We start from the raw sequence: 12,062 nt of genomic DNA, 5'->3' as shown, positions 1-12,062 counted from the left end.
TTACACAGACAGTTTGGAAAGAATCTGCTTCTAAGCTCACTGAAGTGTTTGGCAAAATCCAGCTCTTTGTGGCTGCAGGTCTGAGATCCATTTCCTTGCTGGCTACCAGCCATGGGCCAACACCTTCCTTCTCATGCCCCCACCCGTCTTCAAAACAGCAACACTTTGATGCTTTCTGATACTTCTGATCTCTCTGATGTCTTCTTCTGCCGGAGAAAACGCTTGCTTTTCATGGGGCTCATGTGATTAGATGGAGCCCACCTGGATAATCTGTCTTCAAGGCGGGTCCAACATTAAACCACGTAACTTAACAGTCATGGGAGGGATAGCTCATCACGTTGCTGGGCTCCAGAGATGAGGACAGGGCATTGGGAACCGGGGGAGGCATTTTAGAAATGCTGCCTACCACACAGCCTGTAGATGAAGTGACATGTCTGTGCTCATCTCCTGATTTTTGATGGTTGTGTTGCAGTTGTGCAGCGAAATGTACTTGTTTGCAAGAAAGCCACACTACAGTATTCAGGATGATGGGGCATTAGACCAGCAATTTACTCTCATAGGACTTGGTATTAAAAAACAGTTCTTTGTATTATTTTCCTAAAATTATTCTATACATGTGTGCACAGAGAGATAAAAAGATAGCTATGAACATATGTGTTTGTATATTAAAAAATTTTTCTGGAAAAATCTATAAAGATTCAAAAGTTACCTGTGATTACCTCTGGGAAAGAGTTACTTACAGGGGAAAAGAGGTCCATGACTTTTATTTGGGGCTATTTTTTAAAAAAAGAGAAAGGTCTTTGAAAAGGACAGCATGAGACAAGCTGTTGGTTTCGTGGCAAGAAAGTGAGCCGACACAGGAAGGCCCAGCTGAGGCCAAGATTCAACGACGAGGCAACGGGACCCATAAGCGCCATTACCATCCTGGGCCTCTTGCAGAAGTTCTGAGAAATCGAATTTGGAATAAAATCCGTATTGAGGTGATGGGAACAAAGGTAATTTCCTGCCAGCTGTGAAGGTGCACCAGACCCTAACGGCACTGCCCAGACAAGGCTTCCAGCTTCTCTCCGCCATTTGCTTTTCGGTATCGAAAAGACTGGTGTTGCTCAGTCTCTTTAGTTAATGACACACCTCTTTAGCATCTTGTCTAAAGTCTTCAAGCACCTTGAGAACCTGTCTGCCCGACAGCACCCCAAGTCACAAATAATAAAGGGGACAGCAAGCACATTTTCCTGTGATGGGTTGACCTGTGTCTCCCCCAAATTGCTGTGTTAAATCTTCTAGCCCCTAGACCCCCAGAGTGTGCCCTTATTTGCAGAGATCCTGTGTTTACCGAGGGAATCAAATTAAATTGAGGTCGTGGGAGTGGGGCCTACTCTGACATGATCCGTGTCCTTATAGGAAAAGCTGAGGACCCAGATTCACAGAGGGAAGACAGCGTGCAGACAGGATGGCCACCCACAAGCCTGATTCTTGGAACTTTGTCTGTGTCTGAAGTATTTTCAAAATAAAGTGAAAAACTAAGTAAATAATGAGAATGAAAGAGAGTCAAGCTCGTCAGAAGCTCGATGCAAACCCCAGACAGCAGAGGCCCACGAGGACCTCCAGTATCAGGGGAAAGCCCGGGGCCCTCCAGGTAGGGCTGGGATTTAAATCAGGTTTTAAATGGCTTTATTTTTTCCATGATTTTTTTTTCGTGGATTTTTTCATGATTTTTTTCCCTCAAATATTTAATGTCCTTGCAATATTAATGGGATTTGAGTCCAGAAAGAATCATTAACACAGTTGTGGTTCAACAAGTGATTAAAGAAAGCCGCTTTGGTTCTGGTGACACTCGTGACTGGCTTTGACAAAAGCTGGGCCAGAGGAAGGGCTCCTGTGGGGTGGGGCACGTCGCTCTCCTCTCTCAATCCAGCCACAGAGACCCTCCTGCTTTAGTGAGAAGATTCCACAAGAGGCTTGCCACCGACAACGTCCTCACCTCCGATGATCTGCTCCAATGGCATCTGTGATTCTGGTAAAACCCTGTTCCCTGGAAAAGGAGAAAACAAAGCAATTTCAGCAAATGATGAAGGACAGCTCCTGCTCTCGCTGGCAGCCCATGTTCACCATGACTGCCCCTGCCTCTGTCTCCCCTAGAGGCATGCCTCGTGCCTCCTCTGTGGTCCTCGCCCAGGAAACTAGAGGAATTTTCATCTAAGTCTTCATACCGGGAAGAGAATCAATGTCAAATATTAACAGCTCCAGCTCCCTGACCTCAAGCCAATGTTACTGAACAGGGTAGCTGCCCAAACTCCTCAGGCCCATAGACAACACTGTCTTGGAAGTTAATCTTGAATTCCTTGGCCCTGTTTGTGCTTTGTCAGAGAAGCAACACAGTCATCTTTCCCTGTGTGTGTGTGTGTGGTATTTTTTTTTAAGATTTATTTATTTGACACAGACACAGCGAAAGAGGGAACACAAGCAAGGGGAGTGGGAGAGGGAGAAGCAGACTCCCCACCAAGCAGGGAACCCGACACAGGACTCAATCCCAGGACCCCAGGACCACAACCCGAGCCGAAGGCAGACACCCAATGACTGAGTCACCCAGGGGCCTCCTTGCCCTGTGTTTCTGAATCCTTTTTGAATGAGGAATAAATAGAGACAGTGAAGAGCATCTCCTTCCCTTGAGTCTTTGGAATTGATGCCACATTTAAGTTCTCCTATTTCAAGCCACCCGTGGCCCCACTCACTTCAAAAGGGCCTCCAGCTCCCGCTTGACCCTGCCCACCACGGGCGGTCCGCAGTAGGTGAGGGCCGTGTACAGCTGCACCAGGGAGGCCCCCGCCCGGATCTTCTCCAGCGCGTCCTGCCCGCTGCTGACACCGCCGACCCCGATGATGGGGACTCCGCCTGCACCGAAGCACATGCAACAGCGTCAGGACAGGTGGGCAACGCGAGAGCCTCAGTATGCCTGCCGCCCTCCAGCCCCTACTGAGTGCAGCAGTTCAGGGAACCCTGATTCGGATCAAACCCCAGAGCCTGGCGAGCCTCACACAAGTGTGAAGACACAGGGACCGAATTCTTGCCTTTGGTGAGCGCGTACATCTCCCGGATGGTTTGGGTGGATAAGTCCCGGAGGGGCTTCCCACTCAGCCCTCCAATTTCAGCGCGCAGGGCACCCTGGAGGCTGGCAGGGCGGCTCACTGTGGTGTTGGTGACAATCAGTCCATCAATGCCCAGCTGCAGTGAGAGACAGAGAGAAAGCCCTCCAGTCGTGGCTGGTGAGAACCACTTACTTTTGTCCTGCCCAAGGCCCCTAGGTAATAAGTGGTGGACTAGGATGTGAACCCAGGATTTCCAGGTTCAGTCTGTGTTTCCACCACTCTCCTATGACACACGGACCTGGGGTCACACTGGAGACAGTGACAGAATACCCCAGTCTGACCCAAGCTGCAAGCGCTAGCCTCAGACCCTTTGCTAGATGAATGTGGGAGGGAAGAAGTACAGGGAAAGGACTTCTCCAAACATTCGCTTTGTATTCCGTGTTGAGTTACATCATGGCACATACCAAACCAGCTCTCACCATCACAGAAAGGAAACCGCACACTAGCCCAGCTGGCCTGATGCCCCCAACCCGCAGGCAGGGAGGGGTGTCCCAGGGCCCAGCCCGACTCGCACCTCTCTGACCACGCTGGCGATGTCCTCCTTGTCCTGGGCTGTGAGGTCAGGTGCGATCTTCACCAGCACAGCTGGCTTGCGCACTCCCTGCAGAGCGTCCCTCTCCTGCAGCACCTACAGTAACATGTGGCCAGAGACGGGGTCCCCTGAGGCCACAGCCCCCAGTACACAGGACTGCAGCCGCACATCAGCTCATTCTCACACGGAAGCACCAGCAACATCACCCTTTCCAGAAGTAAAGCTCTCAGTTATGCCAAGGACCCCATGAGGATGAATCTGATTCTCTTGAACCAAGGGATCCCCAAGATTAAATCCCTAGTTTGTCACTGGCATTAGCTAATCTATTAAGGTTTATTGAGACTTTTTCCTAAAAAGTTAGTAATTCCTAACAAGGAATTACTGTCACAAATACTATTTGATAAAGAGTCATCCAGTTCATTCATTCAGTGTGCTCATTGCTAGGGACAGAGAGACCCAGGCCCCTGTTCTCTCAGACCTTACGGTGTAATAGCAAGAACAGGTGACTGAGTCATTAATCACTGTTGAGCGTAATCAGGGTTACCAGAGGGGATTACAAGGATAGAAGGGGGCCCTATCGGTCCAGTTGCTGAGGCCCACTCCTCGACAGCGATGCTGAAGCTTCCCTCTGGAGAAAGAACCGGAAAGGAGTGGGCTGGAAAGGCGGCGGAACGGAGCCCGGACATGTAATTGCCTACCTTGGTCAGCAGGTGGCGCAGCTCCGCCTTTCCCTGAAGGCTCCGCAGCCCCGCGGTGTTGGGACTGGACACATTCACTACCAGGTAGTCAGCCAAGGGGCCCAGGACACGAACCCCCTCCGCGTAGTCCGCAGCTGCGTCCACCGAGGTTTTATTCTTCCCCAGGTTTATTCCCAGGGGCAGCCCCTCTGTGAAGATCGCTCGTCAAGATTTTGTCCCCAAATGCCATTTCCAGTGTAACAAGCTCACGACGTCCTCGACTACAGGGCCGGCCGGCCAGCGAACAGCCCTGTAGGTCTTGACCTCTGCACGGGACCTTCCCGAACCCGTGGGCAAACACCACGACAGCGGCCGGTGCCGCGGCCGGCGGACCCAGAGGAGCTCACCGCCTTGGCGCAGCAATGTCAGGGCAACCACTAGCTTGTTTTACTGCATTGTGCCCTTTTTCTTTTTTTAAAAAATTTAATGGAAAATGGAGCAATTCGGAGTGCAAATACTAGCGATAAAAAGCTAGAGCTCATAAGTGTCACACGGACCGTTGGAAATCCACAGGCATGTCAGAAGGGGCAAATGTTTACACTCAAGGGCTGTCTGCTGGCCTTGAGTCACGTGACCGGGTGGGCAGTGGTGAAGAAAAAGCAAAATTAAAGAATATGTCTACAATACTGGAAAATGTTTTCTACTAATCATGCCTAAAATACAGAGGTATAACTCTTTAATAACTTGGAATTTCAGCTCTCTGAGAAGGGATTCCTCCTCATAACTAGGGTGAGCGCTCATGCCAGGGCTCCAGGATCCAGCCTATGGCTGGGCATAATGATTAATGCCTGCCCCCTTCGCTCTCCAAAATGTCTCAGTTTGCACAGTAAGTACTAAGCCAACCAACTTAAAATCCCATGGGATTATCGAACTGCATTTTGAACTTTAAGAAAAACATTTCAGAAACCTGCTATCCATCAAAGCAAGAGGTTGTCTGTACTTCTAAGCGACCACCCTATCTGCAAAGGTCACGGATACCTCAGGAGTGCTCACTACTTCTTCCAGCTGGTGATTGGGAAAAGACCTGGAACTACAAGTGAGCCCCCAAAATGTGTGTCAGGTTGGTGGGATCAAACAGCAGCATCCCACCTTCTCATACCCTAAACTAGTCATCCTTTTAGTCATCAGCTTTAAAGTAAATATACTGTGGGGGAAGGGAGGTGAGGAGGGGGTTAGCGTTCAGTTAGACAAAAGCTCCACAAGGCCTCCAGAGTTCCCAAGTCCAGCCTCCACCAAGCCAAACCATTTGTAAGTTGATTGTTCCCTGAGCAGGTAAGCTGGCTTTAAAAAAAAAAAAAAAAGCATCCCTTTCATGCAGCTAATGGATCCTCCATCAGCAGTTAGCTACCCAGAGGGCTAAGACTTTGAAGTTAGAAATTCCTGAATTACTCCGTCCTAAAAGGGCATCGCAGCTTTTGCAATTTCTGTTCCTTAGAGAACAGAGAACACGAGACTGAACTCCTGAAAAGAGGTCCAGACGGACCCAGTGAGGAAAATGGCCACAGCCCCACACAATCTCAGAGGGTGACTGGGAAGGTATGGGGAGGACAAAATAGGGCTACACACACTTACATGCATCCTGAGGGACAGCAAAGCAGAGTCCCCGGAGAACATATGGAAGCATCCCTGAATAGGGGTTTCTGAACAAGTCATAAGGATAGTTTCCCAAATGCCAGGATCAGCTCTCCCCAAATAGGAAGGAGTATGAGTCATTTTAATGGCCTTCTTTATGCTTCTCTGTATTTACTAATGCTTCTATAATTAACATGCATTATTTATAGACACACAAAGGGACCATAAAGCAAGATGGAGGAAAACGGCGTTCAAGGCCTGCTCACGTCTCAACCACCCATGTGACCACAGAGGAGCCGCTTTGCTTTGCTCATTTCCAAGCTGCCCCAGTTATGATATAACCCAGGTTATATAACAAGACAGAAACTAAGTGAGTCTTTGCTAAACTGTAAAATTCAGTTAAAATCTTGGCGGCTGTGATAAAGTCAGGAAAATTCCCTAGTTCCATAGTGGTTTTTTTCCTATTGCTCAGTCATGTTTATTTCACTAGGAACGTTCCTGATGTTTCTCCCACAGGTTTCCTTCCAATAAATGAAGAAAGTCATTTGAGAGCACCCCCACTTTACCTTCTGTGAGCCTGGCCTGTTTCTCCTTTCTGGCCCGCAACCTGTGTTCCACCGCCGAGAGTCCATGACTGTTAAATCCGTATCTGGAGGACAGAAGTGGGTAGAGAGGGGACAAGGTTAGAGCCCTCAGCCAGAAGACAGAGACTTTGGCCAGGTGGCTTCAAGGCCATTTCCACTATACTTCTGATTTTTAGAAACAGGATAATAAAAAAAATCAGAGTCAGTCCTTAGACTTCCAAAGTCTAACCTCTGGAACTCCTAGAGAACTTGCCAGAACATCATCAAACACAGAGGGAATGATTTAAATTTATGAACAAGCCGCTCTAGTACCTAGCACTGGCAACAGCCCAGACTCACCACATAGCTGCCCAGATCTGTCTGGGTCCAGCCCCCACTCCCGACTCACTGCTCCTGCCACCAAGAGACCCCCTCTTCCACCTCCTGCCTGCACTCCACTAATGCCTCCCAGAGAAGAAATAATAACCAACACCTATTGGTTAAGCCGCTTTGGTACTTGCAGCCAAAAACACTGAACAGATTCTGTTTTGTGGACTTAATGAATGAATTACTCCATTCATGTGGCAGGTATTTACTGGGCACCCACTCGGTGCCTCCCAGAGTGAGGAGGCTGAGCACACAGGCTCTCCTCCCTCAACCACTTCTCGCCTATGGATTCTGCGAAGTACCATTGTCCTGGTGCCTGCAGTTTTTTGTGGCAGCCGAATCATAAACAAATCTACTTTGCCTGGAAATATCGATCCCAGCCTGCATTGCAACAGAAAGTCAATAACTTCGTTTCTAACATTGGAAAATTTCCCTTAAACAAGCATGATGAAACAGGATGTGCGGCCCAATAAAATTCCCCAAGGGCGGTCTTCCAGAAGGCCATCACCGGGCCCAAAGATGCTGATCATAATCTCCCAAGGAGGCTCTCAAAACTCCGATACCAAAAAGAACAGACTTTTCATTTTCTGGGTTCGCTGTAGTGAATATTGCCCAGGGCTTACAAAGAGAAGGGCTTTACACTAGAAGGCTCTCTCTTACTAAAAGCAGCTGTACATGTGGACTATTAAATTTTCCAGTTTACTAAAGGCCAGGGCTACACGGTCCAATGCAAGAACTGCCAGCGACATGCGCCACTGAGCACCTGAAATGTGGCCAGCCCAAACGGAGCACGCTGTAAGTCACACGCACCCTGGATTTTGAACACTTAGTACCAATGAAAGAAGGTAAATAGCTAATTAATCATTTTTATTTTGATTATATGTTAAAATTACATTTAGAATACATGATTTAGAGTTAAAGATAATAACCATAAACAATAATTACATAGAATATATTATTTAAATTAATTTCACCCACTTCTTTTTCTTATTTTTTTGTGGCCACATGAATATGTTAAGTTACACGCAGAGCTCACATTCTATTTCTACTGGACAGTGCTGGGCAAGGGCACTGGAATAACAATGTGGAAAAAGCACAAACTCTAAAGTCAAGTCTACATCTGCACTCAAGTTCTCCCACTTATGATCTCCAGATTATAGGTAAGTCATGTAGCTCTCGGAGCTACAGTGTGTATTTGTGTTAAAGTAGAATACCAAAACCTGTTTTCCTGCCTGCACACAGGAGATGCTCAACACAGCTCCTGGACATTCTAAATAGCAGGAAAATGTCCACACTGTAGGACAGAAAAAAACCAGCAGATCTTACATCGCGAAGTGCCCTGCGGGGAAGGAGGCCTCCCCTGCAGAGCTGTTCACCCACCTGTTAATGACGGCTTGGTCCTCAGGGAGACGGAAGACCCTGGGTCTCGGGTTTCCTTCCTGAGGTTTCGGAGTCACGCTGCCTATCTCAACAAAGCCAAAGCCCATCTTGTAAAGTCCGTCCACAGCTTCCCCATGCTTATCAAACCCTGCTGCGATTCCCACTGGGTTTCGGAACTTATGGCCCAGGACTCTCACTTCCTAGGAAGATGGAAACAAAGCCAGACATACGCGGGCTATCCTGGTATTTCTGCAAGGGCAGGCCACAGCCCATCTAGGTCAGAATTACCTATAGAGCTTGTTAATCAGAAGGTGTTCCGAGAGCACCTACCAGCATGTCAGAGTCTTGAAACGTGGCACGAGGAAGGAGCCCCAGGGAGGTGAGGCGAATGGCCAGCCTGTGGGCTGACTCGGGGTCCAGCAGCCTCTGCATTGCCGGCATCAAGTGTTCAGCATAGAAATATTCATCCCCCATGGCTGTCAGGTAGGAAGTGAAGAGAAGTCCCCCACCCCCCAGGATGACCACAGCATCCTGGGCCCGCTTCTGGGGGAGAAAAAAGGCCCATTTAGAGTCCCACAAGGCACACTGCAGTAAATTCTCTGTGCCCTTTACACCCATACACACAGGACATGTAGACATGTCACATGAAGAAACATCCCCAGCCTTCTGCTAACACTGGTCTCCTTCATTTCTAGTCCTGCTCCCACACTGGCCTCAACTTTCAGTGGCTGTATCCACACTTCTTTTTTTTTTTTTTTTAAAGATTTTATTTATTTATTTGACAGAGATCACAGGTAGGCAGAGAGGCAGGCAGAGAGAGAGGAAGGGAAGCAGGCTCCCTGCTGAACAGAGAGCCCGATGTGTGGGGCTCAATCCCAGGACCCTGGGATCACGACCTGAGCTGAAGGCAGAGGCTTTAACCCACTGAGCCACCCAGGCACCCCTGCATCCACACTTCTGACACTCATCGTGCCCTGAAGGACTCCAAGCCAGAGGTTTCAAGAGAGGCAGTATCGCCTCCTAGGGGACCTGTGGTAGGTATTTTGGAGGACTCAGTAAAGGCAGACATCCTGCATTGTTGTAGGCTATCAGACAGATGAATTGTCCCTGTCCTGTATTACTTTTGAACATCTTACTGACAGTATGTAAAAAAATCTATTCATATTATCTGAGCCTACAGTGCACCACATAAACACAACTATCTCCTGCACAGACTTTTCCAGGAATACAATTCCCTCAATTACTGAGGGACAACTACACTGTTTTGCACAGAACATTACCAAGGATTGTTCCCCATTTCAGAGATCTCAGGAATGGCATAGTGCTTTACTTGGGTGTTTGACCATAAAACATATCTGAGAAATTTTTTTTTAGAATTTTTAGAATTTTTTAAAAGATTTTATTTATTTCTCAGAGAGAGAGAGAGAGCCTGAGCACAAGCAGGGGGAGTGTGAGGCAAAGGAAGAAGCAGACAGAGGGAGAAGCAGCAGGCTCACCACTGATCAGCCCCAGTGTGGGGTTTGATCCTAGGTCGCTGGGATCATGACCTGATCTGAAAGCAGATGCTTAATCGACTGAGCCACCCAGGCATCCCTGAGGCACTAGAATTTCTAAAGACTTAAACACCTGACTATATCTCACTGAGTCATGCCATAACACTTACATGCTGAAATGCATGTTTTATTATAAATTCTTTCAATTTCTCTTTTATATTCCAGTTAGGACATTAGTTGAACTTTTAAAATAATACAAAGACAGACCACATTATATATAAATTCTACTTCAGGATAATAAAAGCAGTTGCAAAATATTTTTTTTAAAAGGAGCATCAGGTCTTAATGAGTCAAGATCACAGTCCTATTCAAAACGTGCTTCATAATGCTTTTTCTCTGGTTATCACTGCCAGGTGATGAGTCATTCATTCATTCAGTCAATCATCTGCCCAACAGTTATAGAGCACTCCAAGGAGTGCTCCTCAAGGAGGACAATCTCAGGAGGAGACAGTCATTGGTCAATGATCACGCAAACATGTAACTGTAAGGATTGCTATGAAGAAAAAAACGTATAGGGTAATAATAGAACCTCGAGGAGCTGGAGGAGGGCTTGCTTGAGGAAGCAACTAAAAGCTGACATCCAAAGGATAAATAGGAGTTAACTAGGACGCAGTGGGGCTCAGGAAAAAGTGTAAAGGTGCTCTCAGAGGCAGAAGGTAATGAGATGCATCCAAGGAAGAGGGGAAGGAGAAGGGCTTGTTGGAAACCAAGGAATAAGGAAAAGGACGACTTAAAAAGAAGCTGGGGAGATAAGCAGGGACCCTGGCCAGAATAAAGATTTGAGTTTTGCTCCCTACACAAGTTAGTGATGGGGTCAGATCTGCCCTTGAGGATCACTCCCAGCTCTTAATACAGAGCAAGTATTTGTTGTCTTGCTTCTAATCTCCAGCGGATTGTAGGAACGCCCCCTTAATGTCAATCAGCAAGTATCTGGACGCGGTTCACAAGCCCCCGCCCTAAAATTTCATCTAGAAGGGTTGGGGCCGTTGCACGTTGGATCCTGCGCACGGTGTTAGGCGGTCATGTGTCCACTATACGCCCGTGGTTCGGGGTCAGTAAAGGTCTGGCCCACGTGCGTTGGCAAAAACCTGCATCTACCCAGACTGGAACGTGCTGTTACGCGTGTTCATGCACACGCACTGGCATTTGCAGGTGCCTCCACACACGCACAGACGTACCCGGGGGCCCACGATCTCGGAGCCGAAACCCGTCCACACCTCGCTTATGTTAGCCCTCTATTCTCCCCTTGCCCCACACCTCGCCCGCACTACTAGCTACTGCACAGCCCACTTTCTCAACTCACTTTGAGCTGCCTCCACGCCATGCTCCTTCCGCCTCTGGACCCGCCTCTGGCTCATTTCCATTGGAGGAGATGGCTGTGATCCCTCCAATCACCGCCGCGCTGCTGCCACTTCACCAATCGCCGGGCAAGAGGGTGGGGCCGGCCTCCGGGCGGCGGAAAATGCCTCGCTCCGCCCCGGGGGCGTGGCTGGACGCCCCGCGTGCCGTCACGGTGGCCACGCCTCTTCCGCCCCAGGCGTGGTACTTAGTTTCTGAGCTGTGCGGTGCTGCGGGTCGCTGGCGCTGGGCGCGTGCACGTCCTCGCTTTCTGGTCCAGCGACGTGGGCGAGAGACGTCGCATATGTAGATCTTCAGTTCTAAGCAACGCGCTCACCAATATCATGATCGTTTAAATTGAAAGCTCTCGGTAAAGCACGTGTTGGGAGTATGTATCAGACACCGTAAATAGGGAATGAAAGACCGCACTGTGTAAGATACCCGAGTTGACTTCAGAGAAGATTCCATCAGCACCAGGTTTCACTTAAAAATGTCTAAAACGTCTGTATGTACGTAAGTATGTGTGTTGATGAAGGTTTTGGGAAATCTAGACTTTGCAGCAAAGTCCTGCCCCCGAACGATTTCATTGCGGCCAAAACCTGGTGGACGCTATTTAGAAACCTTCCATATTAATTGGATACTCTTTTTCCTGGCATTTGAAGACATTTCAGTTTTTTAGTTTCAGTTCCCCAGTACTGACTCCCCAAGTGCCCATCCCACCCGCCCCACACAGAATTATTTCTTTCCCCTTTTAAATACTTGACATTTGCCGTGCATTTATTCACGTTGACTCCTGCTGAGATGACCAGTCCCTCTATCTCAAGATGGTCAAGTGCTGGGGAAAATTTCTTCCT

The 12,062-nt window shown here is 48.4% G+C and overlaps 1 protein-coding gene across 2 annotated transcripts; it reads right to left on the bottom strand.

The window, feature by feature from the left end:
- Positions 1 to 1,654: 1,654 nt before the first annotated feature.
- Positions 1,655 to 11,214, bottom strand: DHODH (dihydroorotate dehydrogenase (quinone)). Of its 2 annotated transcripts, XM_044255808.1 has the most exons (9): positions 11,174 to 11,214; positions 8,648 to 8,860; positions 8,318 to 8,517; positions 6,554 to 6,636; positions 4,377 to 4,564; positions 3,661 to 3,774; positions 3,069 to 3,222; positions 2,733 to 2,892; positions 1,655 to 2,032 (listed from the first exon to the last, which is right to left on the bottom strand). In XM_044255808.1, the coding sequence occupies exons 1-9, from the start codon at positions 11,192 to 11,194 to the stop codon at positions 1,978 to 1,980; spliced, it is 1,188 nt and encodes a 395-aa protein (XP_044111743.1). In that variant the 5' UTR covers positions 11,195 to 11,214; the 3' UTR covers positions 1,655 to 1,977. The 2 variants fall into 2 exon arrangements, with proteins under 2 accessions (XP_044111743.1, XP_044111744.1); XM_044255809.1 differs by lacking the exon at positions 8,648 to 8,860 and having other exon boundaries at positions 11,174 to 11,212.
- Positions 11,215 to 12,062: the final 848 nt, after the last annotated feature.

This window comes from Neovison vison, chromosome 7 (genome assembly GCF_020171115.1).
Source record: "Neovison vison isolate M4711 chromosome 7, ASM_NN_V1, whole genome shotgun sequence".
NCBI classification, from domain to species: Eukaryota; Metazoa; Chordata; class Mammalia; order Carnivora; family Mustelidae; genus Neogale; species Neogale vison.
The sequence above is the reverse complement of the archived record's forward strand: the minus strand, read 5'-3'. Positions and strand labels throughout refer to the sequence as shown.